Source organism: Pseudocercospora fijiensis (genome assembly GCF_000340215.1).
Source record: "Pseudocercospora fijiensis CIRAD86 unplaced genomic scaffold MYCFIscaffold_6, whole genome shotgun sequence".
Lineage (NCBI taxonomy): Eukaryota > Fungi > Ascomycota > Dothideomycetes > Mycosphaerellales > Mycosphaerellaceae > Pseudocercospora > Pseudocercospora fijiensis.
This window is the reverse complement of record NW_006921537.1, coordinates 3284196-3298736: the sequence shown is the minus strand read 5'-3', so window position 1 is coordinate 3298736 and position 14541 is coordinate 3284196. Positions and strand designations below refer to the sequence as shown.

At 44.7% G+C, this 14541-nt stretch overlaps 3 protein-coding genes across 3 annotated transcripts; 1 reads left to right on the top strand and 2 right to left on the bottom strand.

The window, feature by feature from the left end:
• Positions 1-317: 317 nt before the first annotated feature.
• On the bottom strand, positions 318-1290 carry MYCFIDRAFT_140381 (uncharacterized protein; the record flags this gene model as incomplete). The annotated part of the gene is made up of 2 exons (XM_007930334.1): positions 318-533; positions 562-1290. Coding segments are annotated over 2 exons (945 nt in total), but the record flags the coding sequence as incomplete, so codon positions are not given.
• A 589-nt stretch (positions 1291-1879) lies between these two features.
• Positions 1880-3466, top strand: MYCFIDRAFT_155490 (uncharacterized protein). The gene has a single exon (XM_007930333.1). The coding sequence runs from the start codon at positions 2281-2283 to the stop codon at positions 3421-3423; it is 1143 nt and encodes a 380-aa protein (XP_007928524.1). The 5' UTR covers positions 1880-2280; the 3' UTR covers positions 3424-3466.
• Positions 3467-3982: 516 nt separating this feature from the next.
• Positions 3983-4873, bottom strand: MYCFIDRAFT_38168 (uncharacterized protein; the record flags this gene model as incomplete). The annotated part of the gene is made up of 1 exon (XM_007929753.1): positions 3983-4873. The coding sequence occupies one exon, from the start codon at positions 4871-4873 to the stop codon at positions 3983-3985; it is 891 nt and encodes a 296-aa protein (XP_007927944.1).
• Between the last annotated feature and the right edge of the window lie 9668 nt (positions 4874-14541).

Sequence of the window (14541 nt, the reverse complement as noted above, 5' to 3'; positions counted from 1 at the left end):
TTCACTTAAGTTCGTGCGTGACTACCGCTCCTACGGACAAGGAAATAAGAGCAATGCTGCGGGCGGAAAACCGTGGTCGCAGAAGAAAAATCAACTCTCTACGAACACTGATTTGCCTCTGTATATATGTACATATTCCCCCTCCAATTCCACCACAATTCCTCGCCCAGATTACGCCACAACTTCAAGTCCTCCCACATAATCGCCTAGATGACAACTTCTGCGTCTCCACTGTGATCAGTGCTGAAGCGAAGCCGCATCGAGCCTAAACTGCAAGGTGTTCTTGTAGAGCTTCATCTCCAGAAATCTTTCTTGCCTCAGCAAATCAATTCAACCGCTGACAATACCCTTTCCTTCGTTCTAGAGAGGTCCTCGAGGTCAGCCTCCTTCGTGCCAACGACGCCGAGCACAACAGCTTTGCTGGGTGGAATATGCTTTGGTAGCCCAAAGTCTCCACCATGTGGGGAGTCGAATCCAAGGTAGAATATCTTGTATTCCATCTCTCGGAATAACTTTGCTGCGATCTTCTCATACTAGGTAAGCTCAAGATAAAATGTATACGCCTTTGGGATAGCTGCACCAATAAATACGGAGGCCAATTTTGAGGTCTTCAGGCAGATCTCGAAGCAGACAGTTGTGGGGATGAACGTTTAATCCGAGCCACTTCTCGATGTCAGTTCTACGGTCCCGCAAGCTGTTCGTCCAAGATTCATCGCAGAAGCTCGCCAGATTGGGATCGCCAATCTGGACCTTCGGAAGTCCATTATCATACAGGTCCAGAATCTCCCCTCTCATAGCATTCGCCACGTCAGTGAGGTGGTCCTTATCCGGGGCATAGCCAGAATCAGCTGTGTAAGCTTTGGTGAGCTGATTGAACTCCCATGTCGGGGGAGGCATCGTCATTTTGGGGTCTTTCCATCGTTCCACCGGAAGACACGAGCGAAGGAATGGCCAATCGTCGACATACGCGCATTTCTTCAGAGGTCGATTAGTGGGCAGACCTGAGTGAGAGGCATCCCAGGAGAAACGGCGTTGCTCGACGCGCGACAAAGCTTCAAACATCCCATCGAAGAGTGTCGTTCGTTCATCTTCGTCGCTGCTGATCGTTGTGACGCCCTCTTCAATTTGCTTCGTCAGAACTGCTTGTATGGAGTCGGCCGTGATCTTGGGCAATTCGGAAAGCTCTTCGTCGGTACGCGGTTCAACCGAGCCAAGTTGAGATCGTGTTAGAGGCACTAGCGCTTCGATCAGCTCAAGAGGGCACAGCAAAGAGCCGACGTGGTCGACTCGTTATGGTAGAGTCATCTTGCTGAAAGATTTGCATAATGCGGTTCCAGAAATCTTACCTGCGATCATTTATAGCGTCCGCTGCGCAACACCTACCTGTATCTTGTATAAAGGACGAGGACCCTCGCACCGCCTCGATCCCTCACTTCCAGTCTACTGGCATGCATAACCTGTTGACGTGCAGCGGTGCCTCTTCACGAATGAGACCAAGCGAGTCTCTCACCGTTGCCAGCTCTCGCTACGTCCGAGGGCGTGCTCTCGATCGTCTGCTAGGTGCGGTCGGTCGCGAACGATGGGGATTCCAAAAGTCCGATAAGAAGTGTGCGTATGTTTCTGCGCGAGGATCGTCGTCAAAGGTGGCTGCGACATAGCCGTGAGTCTCGTATCGGTGGAGATGTTGATGCTCGTGAAGTAGACCCAGTTGCGTTCAACATCAGAGTTCAAAGATTCAAAAGGAACGAAACTCATGGAGCACGTGAGATTCGAGATTAAGCTTGGCAACGTTTTTACGTCAACGACTTAGCGTCATTTTCGGCTCTCGAGCCGAGGCCTTCCTTCACCAAAATCCACTACCTGTACTTACAGACGAAATCACATGCGAACCTCTTCCAAACGCGAAAAAGCACAAGGCACATAGCCAGATTTCCTGATCTCTAGTATACAGGGAGCACTTCACAGACCGAAGATTCGCTCTAGCAACAGTTCTCCTGCAGCTATCTATCGTCATCTGGCAACACAAGCTCTATCTGTGACAGACAAGTCCTCCCGTCATACTCGAATTCAGGCTACCAGATTGCTAATCGTCCACCAAAATCTCTAAGCGCCAACTCTACACGATCAACCTCAACTTCTTCTGCTCCGATCACCGACACCATAGGGAGGAAACACAAAGCCCATCGAGGGCAACCGCAAAGCGGCAAACCCAAGCGCAAAAAGGGCCACGGCCTGACCAGCCTGAGCCAAAGATTTTCAGCCGGAGACTCCTTCGACAGAATGGGCAACGAAGAAAGTAGTCCAGTCGCGGACTCGATCCCGCCGATCACCCTAGCAGGCCGAACCTTGGAAGCAGTCGCAGAATACATGAAATCCGGGCAATGCGAAGACATCGTAGTCATGACGGGGGCAGGAATCAGCACCAGTGCCGGAATCCCAGATTTTCGATCGCCCGAAACAGGACTCTATGCCAACCTCGCACGACTGAATCTCCCATACGCAGAAGCCGTGTTCGATATCAGTTATTTCCGAAAAAATCCCGAACCTTTCTACGCTTTGGCGCATGAACTATATCCCGGCAAGTATCGACCGACCATCACGCATTCATTCATCAGTCTTCTGAATCGAAAAGGTCTGCTGTCGAAATGCTTTACGCAAAATATCGATTGTTTGGAACGAGAAGCTGGAGTCCCGGATGACAAAATGATCGAAGCGCATGGTTCCTTTGCGAGACAGAGTTGTATCGAATGCAAACTGCCCTACCCCGACGAAGAAATCAAGACACATATCGAGAAGCAGACGATACCCAGATGTCATTCTTGTCAAGGGCTGGTGAAGCCAGAAATCGTATTTTTCGGAGAAGCTTTGCCTCCCGCGTTCTTTGAAGCGAGGATGTTACCTGCCCAGGCAGATCTTGCGATTGTGATGGGCACAAGTCTGACTGTACAGCCCTTCGCCAGTCTCCCGGGTTTGACGAGAGAAGAAACGCCTCGCGTGCTCATCAACAAAGAACGAGTGGGCGGGATCGGGTCTCGAGCTGATGATGTCGTTGTGCTGGATGACTGCGATACTGGCGTGAGAGAACTTGCCAAAGCTTGTGGCTGGCTTGAAGAATTAGAGGAAATGTGGGCGAAAACTGCGCCTAAGAAGGGTAGTGAGATTGGACGCAAGGAGGCTGAGAAGACGAAAGATGAGAGGCTTGAAGATGAGATTAATAAGCTTACGAAAGAGGTGGACGAGACTTTGAATTTATCGAAGTGGTTGCAGGAAAAGGGCGCTTCGCATCCGAAATATACACAGAAAGAAGGGGGCCTGGGACATGTATTTGTTGGGAATGCGGGTGGACAAGTAGCGCCGAACGTCGATGTCGGTGGTGAAGAGAACGGGACGTCGAAAGATGGAGGTGAGGGCTCGAAGCTGTGATGGATAAGATAAATGATACCCGGAAATGTATTCATTGCGCTTGACTTTTGTACTCCCGCCCATCCTATCAAAGCAGACACAGCACCACGCCTCCCGTCACAAACATCCCAACCCAAGGTTCTCGATGTGACACTCCGCACCGCATGTGTTGTAAGATCTTGGCGGATTTTCTACCCGTGAGGCTAACCATTCACGGGTGCTAAGTGTAGCAACGAAGAGAACCTCCAACTTCCGAGAGCAGGGTTGCACAGCCATAGTGAGACTCGACACAATAGTGCATGTATCGTGGAAATCGAGAAGATCACCCATACTGTTGTGAAGGTGCGGATGGTGACATGGTTGCCGAAGACGAGCTTGCAGGTTTTATGCTTTGTTTTGTGCATCTCGCCGAAGGAAGCTGTATTCCCAATGAAGAATGAAAGCATCACTCCGATCTCTTAGACAGTGAATCGAAGCTCTCGGATCCAGGAATGTCAGCATCTGCCAACCATCGTGTCCAGAGTCTGTCTAGCTTCTCTTTGGAGTACAAGTCGACCTATAGAAGAAGTAGGTGGTGAGTCTAGAGGAAGCAATGCCTAAAGAATCGAGGACTTACGTAATGCATTCGAACTTTCATGCGATCGAAATATCGTCCTTTGTTCTGTACCACCTCGTCACGAGAACTCGTTGCCAGATGAACGCCCGTCACAGCTCCTTGACTGATGTCGAGACCAAAATGCGGAATCGTCTTGGCAATAATCCAGCTAGCAGGGTCTTGTAGGAATGTCTTGGAGAAGCCATGGGCGATATTGGTCTTGACTAGCCCAGGTTCGAAAGAGAACGCAAGCCGTCTGTTCTCTGTGTCGAGATCAAAATGCTCCTGCAAAGCTCGCGCGAAAGCAGCCTGCATGAGTTTGCTGTTCGAATACTTTGCGGCGCCATTGTGAGACTTGTCGCGCGCATGGAAGTATGTCTCGATGTGGCCCTGGGTTTTTGAGAGCGCGAAAGTGTCGCGGATAACTCCAGGATAGCTTGCAGCGCTCGAAGTGAAAACCACACGAGCGTCTGGACTCAGTTGCGACTCCAGGAGATGAGTTAGCAAGAATGAGGCCAAGAAATTGGACTGGTACACGAATTCGAAGCCATCGTCAGTGAACTCTTGTCCTGCGGGAGTCACGCCAATCCCGGCGTTGTGGAAGAAGAGGTCGATTGGGCCATAATTCCAAGCTTTCGCAAAGGCCTTTACCGAGGCCAGGGAAGCATTATCAAGGACCAGAACATGGACTTTGGCATTGGGATAAATGTCGAGAATCGACTCTCGAGCGTTCCTGGCCTTTGCTTCGTTGCGGCAGGCCAGATATACGGTGGCGCCCATGTCTGCGATGCGCAGAGCGATTGCATATCCGATGCCGGCATTTCCGCCTGTGACAATCGCCGTCTTATCGTTCAAAAGTTTCCGGTCCGGGACCATTTCCGGAAGCCAGCAGCCAATGTAAGCGAGGATCATGCCCATCACGGCATCTTTGGCAACGGCAAGCTGCTGTAAAGGCTTGTGAATCATGTTGTGCTAATGATGTGAGTGTGTCGTTGCGGCGCGGAGGACCTGCTTCGATGTGCCACTGCCGTTGAGCTCTTGAAGCCCCATTAAGGAGACAGAAACGAGATTATAATATACATCGAGTTGACCCCATGTCCTTGAGGCTTCGGAGCGTGAAGCCTATATAGATCCATGGTGCTCGTGGACGGGTCCCGGGAGGCAATTGCTTACCCGCAAATACAATGGTGCCACTTCGAGTGTATGTCTCTTAAGCGACCGGGCTTGCCAGAGGAGATTCGCTGAAGCTGTAGCTCGTTCGAAGCCAACGTAGGAGAGATGGAGGGTGTGGAATCTTGGATATCCGCGGGATCGGTCTCCTTGATCTCCTTGACTTCTTGCCAAGGCCACCTGAAGATGCCAGGGAGCGGCACTAGCCGTCCGCGACGGCATCAAGCCTCATAGTTTGGTCCAATTCGAGAGATTATTGGTATACATAAAGATTCAGCCAAGTCAACTCGGCAGGGGGCTTGGTTGTCACGCTGCAGGAGAAACCAACTCGAAGTGGATTGTCTAGGCGTGGATTTAGAGATGTTGTACACAGTGGCACGGCCGTAATTATCACCGTTATTACACGGTGAACACGGACCAATTTAGCGCCTGTCTTATAAACACGTAGGTGAATATAAGATTAGTAATAAGTGCTCAGAATAGTGGCTAGAAGGGCTAGAATAGCTAGTTTGCCGCCCTAGCCGGCTTCTCGAGATACTAGCGCTATAGAGATTTTTCTATACCCTTACCTATATTACCTCGAGGGCGCGCCTACTCGCGTTCTTTCGCGTTATTATCGCGAATATAAGCGATCTATATACAAATGTAATAGTTAAAGAAAAGGGCTAAGAGCCTATTAGACTAGATAGGTATACTATAGTAGGATATAACGAATACCGACGAGAACTCGATAGTAAGAACGCCGCGATTACGGACAAAGGAGACCGTGCTAGCAAGCATATAATATAGGAGATTTTGTAGTAGAATACGAGTAGACAGACTATTAGGTTCCTCCTCTTTTATTAGTCGTTTTGTCCTTAATCTACTACTAATTACTCTATCGTTTTTAGTATATCCGACAACCTCTCTACTAGCTAGCAGTTACTGCTTACTACTATAAGCAGTTAATTAACTCTATCTCTAATTAACTATGTTCTTAGTAAGCGGAAGCGTATAGAAGATCTATATTAGCGCGAGGTCTCGAGAGACCGTTTAAATAGTAAGCAATACGCTCGAGTCGAATGTAACTATTACGGCGACTCGTAGGTATTAAATAAGCGGCTTCGAGTAATTAATTACTTAACGAAGTGCAAGTTGTTACTAGAGAGCTTATAGCCGACTTATTAACCTTAGTTAGTAGAAGAAGTAGTAGAAACTAAGTCGCTAGTACTAGCTAAACTAGATAAGCCGGCCGGAGACCTAGATATCGAGGAAATCGCTCGTCCGGTACGTAAGGAGGTCGTTCTTATCGGTATATTAGGCTTCGTCGATAAGATAACGCCTACTAAGTATAAGAAGCTATACGAGTTAGTTGCTAAATAGGTGTTTGCCTCTAGTAGTGCCCTTAGTGCAACTAAGTATCTAGCGTTCCTTAGGTAGTTAAAGAGGCTTCGACTAGCCTTTAAACTACTAACTCGCTAGCAGCTTCGATACGTCTAGCTGCCTCGTTTGTATAAGAAACTATATGCCGAGATAATAACGGAGGTTAATAAGAGCGCGCGGCTCTATATCGTAACGGATAGCTAGTCTAATCGCGCTTATCGCTCGGTCGTTAATTATTTAGCTATTACGCCTCGAGCGGCGTAGTTTCTAAAGTCTAAGCTTACTAGCGCTAATAGAAGTAATACTTAGTATTACGCTAAAGGCCTTCTCGACGTTATAGGGCGCTTTCCGGCAGGCAAGGTAGTTAGTATAGTTGCTAATAATGCGGTAGTAATAAAGGCGTCTATAGAAGAGGTATGTTTCGAAGATTAGAGGTTAGCAATTGCCCCTCGCCTTAGCTTTCGGAAAGCCCCGACCTACTAATAGATAAGTGCTAATAAGAGTTAGTACGTCCGGTAGTACCCGAGGCTAATCCGATTAGGATATGCCTCCTATTATACCTAACTTCTCGTTTCTAACCTTCATTTATTTAACACTAGTATAACTGCTATTAGACGCGTTGTTTCCGACGCTAAATCTATCGCAGAATACTTTAAGTATACTTAGCTCGCCTTTGAGATACTGCTAGAAATTTCTAAGGGCAAGATACGACATTTTTAGGTCCCCGGAGGTATCCGCTAGCAAGCCGACCTATATTGCTATAGAAGCGTCCTTATTAATAAATACTAGATCGAAGACCTCCGCGTATACTACGAGAACCGCTTGTTAGTAGGGGCGAGCGCTGCATAACAAAGGACATAGTTAGAAATATGTAAGATCTATAAAGAGGGCTAGTTTTAGCGTAATTTAAGAGGGTAAGTGCTAAGGCCGAATACAGGCTTTACAGCCTTTATATATACTAATTTCTACCCTTTAGATATTGCGAGCTTATAGAGCCATTTCTTAAGGTTACTATCGCTCTCGAGGCAGATAGGCCTAAGCTATTACACGTCTATAGTAACTAGCGCTAGCTAATAAACTCGGTAGTTAATAAAGCGCTAAATCTCGTCTCGAATAAGGAGATAGAGATTTACGTCGAGAAGCGGTAGGAGAAGCTATACGTTTAATACTATACTAAACGCTCTATATACTAACAACGCCTTTAGCTATTAGCCTATTATACTAATTGCCTATCTCGCTAATGTTTCTGTAAGAAGGGTATATTAGCAGGTAGATAGGGTAGTAGTAGGTACGAGTAGTATTCGATAAGGATCTAGGAGGAGAGGGAGGAAGGTAGGAGAGTTAGCCTAACGCTAAGCGCTAAGCCCTGCCTAAGGCACTAAGACCCTAGCTTTACTCGGCCTGATTACATGCTAATTACGTGTAGCCTCTTTGGCTCTAACATACGCTTCCCTTCTAAAGGCCGCGCCCTCGTAGCCTGTCTATATCCTACGACCTCTATTGCCGCTAACTTAGCTAGTCTAATAAGCTACTTAGCCCGCGCTAAATTAAACACTTAACTACCTAATTATGTAACTATATCAAACCTTACCTCTAATAACACAATATACAACTCTAACTGCGCTACCTCTATATATAATAAACTATAAAGTAATATGTATCTACGAGAATTGAAGGCCTTCGACTAATTACAATACGAGCGCGTCTTCCCTACTGCAATAGGTAGACGTACGAGGTATTGTAGCACTACCTCTGTTCTAAGTAATGTCGTATCGAGTTCTTTGCGTCTACTCTTAAAAGACCTAGCAATGTCCGCTTCCGAGGGTTTGTCCGTTTCCGAGGGTTATTGTTCTTGTTGTTCGTAGTTTCGCTAGCCCTAATTAGCTAGGTTTAGCAGCCTTTAAGTGTTAATCTTATCTTATCTTTTCAAAAAACTCAGTTCTTCTAGTTTCTATAGGTAAAGGCCATTGTAAGTGTAGTAGTAGAGGTTCGCCTCGCTTGAAGGGTTAGATAGATCGAGGAGTAACCTATTGTCCGCAAGATCGACCCCGGCTAGCTTAGCTCTATAGTTTTGCCCTTAGTTAGTCTATTAGTCGCTCAATCTTTTAGGCGGCTTAAAGTTTTAATCAAACCCTTAACAGGCTTAAAGCTTTAATTAAAGTTTTAATTAAAGGTGCCTTAAAGTTTTAACGTAGGTAAGGTTGACAATAGTAGCGACTAGGTAATGTTAATAATAGCGGCGCTAGTCGTCTTAGCGCTAACTTTACCTCGCTTCTAATCTTCTTCTTTAACTAACAGTACACTCCGTAATACCGTTACTAATATAGCCGCGCCGGCCGCGCCGTCTTCGCCGATTACCTAGGCCTCGAGGCCCCGATAGAATAAGAGAACAAAAGGGGGACCTATAGGGCGCGTTAGTAAAGAGTTAGAGTCCTTAAAAGAGCATGCGATTAACTAATAGACGCGTCGTAGCGCGCCTAGTGTAGTCTTATTGTCCTAGTTTGCCGGCCTCTAATTAGTTAGCTAATAGTATCCTAGGGGTAGCATTGTTCCTAGGCGACATTATAGGCCCTTAGCCTTCTTCTTGTTCTTTACACTAGTCTAATACTTATCTAACAACTTAGTTATGTCCTTAAAGGAACCTTTAGCTTCCTATAAGTCCTATTTAGGTGAATAGCCTTGCTATCTCAATAGGTACTCCTTCTTGCCTTGCCTAGTCCGGTGCTTTAGAATACGTTCTATAGACTATAGCTCTTCACTATCCGCTAGTATGTCTTTATGTTTAGCAGGGGCTTTATCCCCCTCGCGTAGGTAATATAGCTTAAGGAGGGATATATAGAAGGTGTTATAGATAGTATAATAAGGTAGAAGCTACAACTAATAGGCCTGTGTGCCCTTAGCCTCTCGAATGCGGAATAGGCTAATATATCTTAGTGCGAGCTTAGGCCTTGTTTTGCTATTAGGTAATAGGTGTTTGCGGATGCGGAGGTTCTTTATACTAAGCATAACTATGTCGCCTTGCTTAAAGGTCATTAGCATATAGTATTTGTTATAGTAGGCCTTCTAATAGGCCTAGGCCTTTACTAGTTTGTTAGCTATTATAGCGTGAATTTCTCGCATCTTTTGAACCCTCTTAATAGCCGCTAGTGTTTTAGGGGTTAGTACTTAATACGCTTCCCTTTCCTTACGCTCGGCCTCGAGCGAGGTAAATAGATCTTGTAGTAAGGCAGCGTTCTAGCCTATTATAGCGAAGTAAGGTAACACCTTAGTAGATAAGTAGACACTATTGTTATATACGAATTCGGCTAGTTGCAGGAGATTAACCTAGTTATTAGGGTTCTTATTAATGTAGCTACGCAGGTACTACTATAGCGTAGCATTCTGCCTTTTGGTTTAACTATCTATTTGTAGATAGAATGCTATAGACAGGCGATGCTTAAGTCTCAGCTACAGGCAAATCTTACTCTAATAATAAGATATGAATGTCGAGCCTCGGTTAGAGACTATCCCTTTAGGGGTCCCCTAATAGGTACAGAAGATATTGTTCTACAGCGCTTCTACTATATTAATAGCAGTCTAATCTTTCTGCGCCGGGATGTATCGAGCGCCCTTAGTAAACCGGTCTATAACGACTAGGATAGCGTTAAAGATATCCTTGCTTCCTCTTCGCTTAGTAGGGGGAAGACCTATAATAAAATCTATTGTAAGCTCTACAAAAGGCTTCTTTAGAACAGGGAGTGAAGACAACTCGCCAAATAGTAAGTGCTTTAGTGCTTTGACTCGCTAGTATACTATATAGGTCTATATATACTCCTTTATATGCCGCTTACTATTTGGCTAGTAGTATATACGCGATAGTAACTCGTGCGACCTCTCTATACTATAGTAACTAGCGAGTTTACTATTATAGTGCCTCTTTAAAAGCTCTTGTCTAATCGATTGTTTAGCGGGGATATAGTATCTACCCTTAAACTTTAAGTAACCTTTATCGTCGATCGACTAATTATTGTTACTCTTGCTAGATCGAGTCGCCCGCCTACTTACAAGCTTATTAATGCGCTCGACAGCAAAGGCGTCCCTCTACTAAGCACGTAATAGCTTATCTATAAACGATTAACTATCCCTATTTGCAAGGTTATTTAATAGCACCCTCGCTATCGAACGAGGTACGCATTATATGCATCTAATAGTACTAGTAGCCGGATTAACTGCAACCTCTTCTATAGTGCTATCGCTATAGATAGCAATATCTTCAATCGAGTCGTTATAGCTCGAGCGATCTACGTCCTTTCTTTTAACGTATACTAGAAGAACGACAACTCCGCTATAGTATTTGTTGCCGCCGCGGGGTCCGAAAGTCCGCTTATCCTACGCCTGCTTTATAGCAAGGTCTATAGCAATCTTATACTACAGGGTTGGAAACAGAGAATTAATGTGTTAGGTTTCGCTATCGTAATTAGGTCGCCTCGATAGGCTATTAGTAGGGTTACTTACGCCTAGCCGATATAATATATTAAAATCGAACCCGGCGAGGTAGACGGCCTATCTAGCCTATCGACCTATAACCCTAGTAACCTTCGTAATTCTACGGAGGTTGTTATAGTCCGTATAGACCTAAATAGGGTGCTAAGCACTATCGAGATAATAGCGCTAGTGCTTAAAGGCTTCTACGATTGCTAGGAGCTCTTGCTCGTAAGTCTCGTACCGACGTTCTATATCGATTATCTTCCGTAAAAAGAAGGCAATCGGGTGCTAATAGGTATTATTAGCCTGCTGTAATATAATAGCTAATATAGCGAACTGTAAAGCGTTAGTTTCAATTCGGATCTGCTTACTTAGTACGAAATAGTGCAATAAGGGGACATTAGTAAAGCGTTGCTTTAGGCCGTTAAAAGCGGCTTGTGCTCTATTAGTCTATTTGAACTCTCTAGTTAGGTTGGCCTTGGTTTTGGTAAGCTCAGTTAGGGGCATTATATACCGTAAATAGCCCTTAATAAACCGACGGTAGAAGTTAGTAAAACCTAGGAATAATTGAAGCTCTTTAATAGACGTAGGAACGGGCTATTTAGTGATTGTTTTAATCCGGTTAGGATCAGCCTTAACACCCTCGGTTGAAATAAGAAAGCTAAGGAATAACACCTCCTTAGAAGCAAAGGTGTATTTAGAAGGTTTGCAATATAGTCTATAGGCTCGTAGGCGGTTAAGGACCTTACGCACTACGGCCTAGTGTTCTGCAATATTAGGTAAATGTGTATAAACTAGGATGTTATCTAGGTAAACTATACAGAGATAGTCTAATAGGCCTAAAAGGGCCCGATTAATATAGGACTAGAATGTTATAGGGGCATTAGCTAGGCTAAATAGCATAACTAAGTATTCGAAATAGCTATAACGAGTGCGGAAGGCTGTTTTCTATTCATCGCCCTTACGAATGCGGATACGATAGTACGTATCCTTAATGTCTAATATAGTATAGTAGTAGGTACTAGAAAGGCGGTCGAGGGTCTTATTAATAAGCGGGAGTAGATAGCGGTCTTTGATAGTAACAGCGTTAAGCCCTCTATAATTAACACATAAACGTAGGCCGCTATCCTTCTTTAGTACGAACAGGATAGGTGCACTAGCAGGGCTATTGCTATATCGAATTCGACTATTAGCTAGGTTTTCCTCTAGGTACTTACGTAGTATAGCAAGCTCTCGTTTACTAAGGTTGTAGAGGGGGCTAAAAGGAACCTCCTTACCCTCTATAATATCAATCTTATAATCCGTCTCTTTAAATATAGGTAATGTCGATACTAGGTAGTGTTTGAATATATTAATATAGGTTTCTCGAATAGGTTCTAGTATACGAGAGAGCTAGTTAGGGTCTATGCTATTAGGGGGTACAGGTTTATCGTTATCTCTACCGAGAAGATTAGCTATCGGATCCGCTAAGGTAGGTATTAGGTTGCTAATAAACAGGACCCTAATATCGTTAGGGCACTCGCTAATATTAATGTGTTTAATGTCCTCTTTCCTAGCGATTCTAAATCGCTACTTCTAGAGGCCTAGGTCTATAGCTATAGCGTAGTACTTAAGAACAGGGTTGCTAATAATAATAGTAGCTCCCCTATACAGGTTGTCTATATCTACTACGTAGGCAGTGAAGTCTAGTAGGCGTTCATTTCCGAGGTCGTCCCTTAGAGCTATAGGAACATAGTAGGCCCTATAGGTTAAGTGCTGAGCGTTATTAAACCAAGCAAGGGTTAGGAGGTCAGTCTTCGGCAGTTGTCGAAGGTCTAATTGCTTAGCTAGGCGATAGCTAATAAGGGCACTAACTGAATTTCCTAGATCTAGTATAACCTTAGTTTAATAGGTAGTGCCCTTCGTGTCCTATACAAGGCAGGAGCGTATTATAGCTAGCACAATGTCGATAGTCTTACGCCGTACGAGGCTAACAGTTAGTGCGGCGCTTACTCTTTTTTCGAAGGTTGGCCTATAGAGGTAGCGTTAGCTGCTAAAAGGTGTTTTCGGTACTCGGCGGTAGTACGGTCGATTCGGGCCTAGTCCTTAGGTTTGTCGCATTAGCCTAGTAGATAGCTAGTGCTGTTACAATTAAAGTACTTCAGTCCGGTTAGGGGATTGCTATAGCTGTTGCCGCTGTTGTTAGCCGAGCGATTAGTACTATAGGGATACGAGCCCCTTCTATAGCCCCTATTACGGCCTCCTCTATATAGCCGTCGGCTACGGCTTCTCCTACAGTTATTGTTACTATTATTATTAGCATTGTTGTTCTAGTAGGAACCTTAGTTTGCTCCGCCGCGGCTACTACGGTTACTACGGTTAGTACTAGTTAGTCGGATCCTCGATTCTAGCCGTTGCTAAAGCTAAACAGCTCGTTCGGCTGTTTCTACTTCGACTATAAATTAAATGCGTATTAGGCTAGCCTGTTCGAATACACGGCGGCGGTCTAATTTAAGGATAAGTTCCTATCTGAGTTTTAGGCGTATCTCGGAGATCTATATAGAATTAGTTTTAGGCGGAAGGTCGTCTTTAAGGGTTTTTAAATAGGCCTCGAATAAGCGGGCCGATTAATTAGTCTTTTGCTTAGCTCGAAGGTACTAGTCCTAAGTATATTGTTGTCTTAGTATAGGGTTTCTAAGGGTGTCTAGTATAATAGTCTTATAGGTTTGCTACTAAATAGAGGTCTAATTAGTAAGGGAGTCGAAATAGTTATCCTAGGTACGTTTCGGGTCTCTATTAATGTATTGCATAGTATAGACGACTAACGAATAGTCGTCCGGTAGGGCCCTTAGTGCATTCCGCTAGTTCAATTCGCAATTACGTATATAATTATTATACTGCTTGCGGCTAGAGCTATTAAATACAGTATAGTCTTTAAGCTTAGCATCCTTCTTTTAAATAGAAGGTCCTACTACTGGTTCTAGTCTAGTAGTAGTTGTTAGGGCTTCCTATAGGCGGCGAATCTCGAGGAGGTTATCCTTTAGCTGTTGTTCTTAACGTAGGGTAGTAAGCCTGTTTTAAGTAGCTTCTTAAAGTCTCGCTACTAGCTAGGGCCTAAAGGCTAGCTAGCTATATCGTCGATTAACAATGTTGTTAAGAATGTCGTTAATAGGCAATTCTAGATCGTTACCTAGAATTATAGGTTCTTCTTTAGTAGGCTTAGTAGTAGGCCCTTTAGTAGGAGGTACTTTAGTAGGTACTCTAGTAGGTACTTTAGTAGGCACTATGCTACTAGTATTGTCGTTGCTAGCGCTACTAGCGGCAGCACGGTTGTTGTTTCGTAATAAGCCGGCTATTATAATAGGGGGTAATACTAATAATGTATTATTAGCCCCTAAGATGCGGATGTAGCGGAATTAGTAGGTATTAGTCTAGTGCGATTAACTTAGTATAATAGGCCGTATAGAAGGCCTTGCTTAATAATTGGTACGGTTGTTTCGATAGAATAGTACGTATAGGTCCCGTTCTTAGGGCGTAATATAGTTAGATTAGTCTTGTTCGTAGCTATA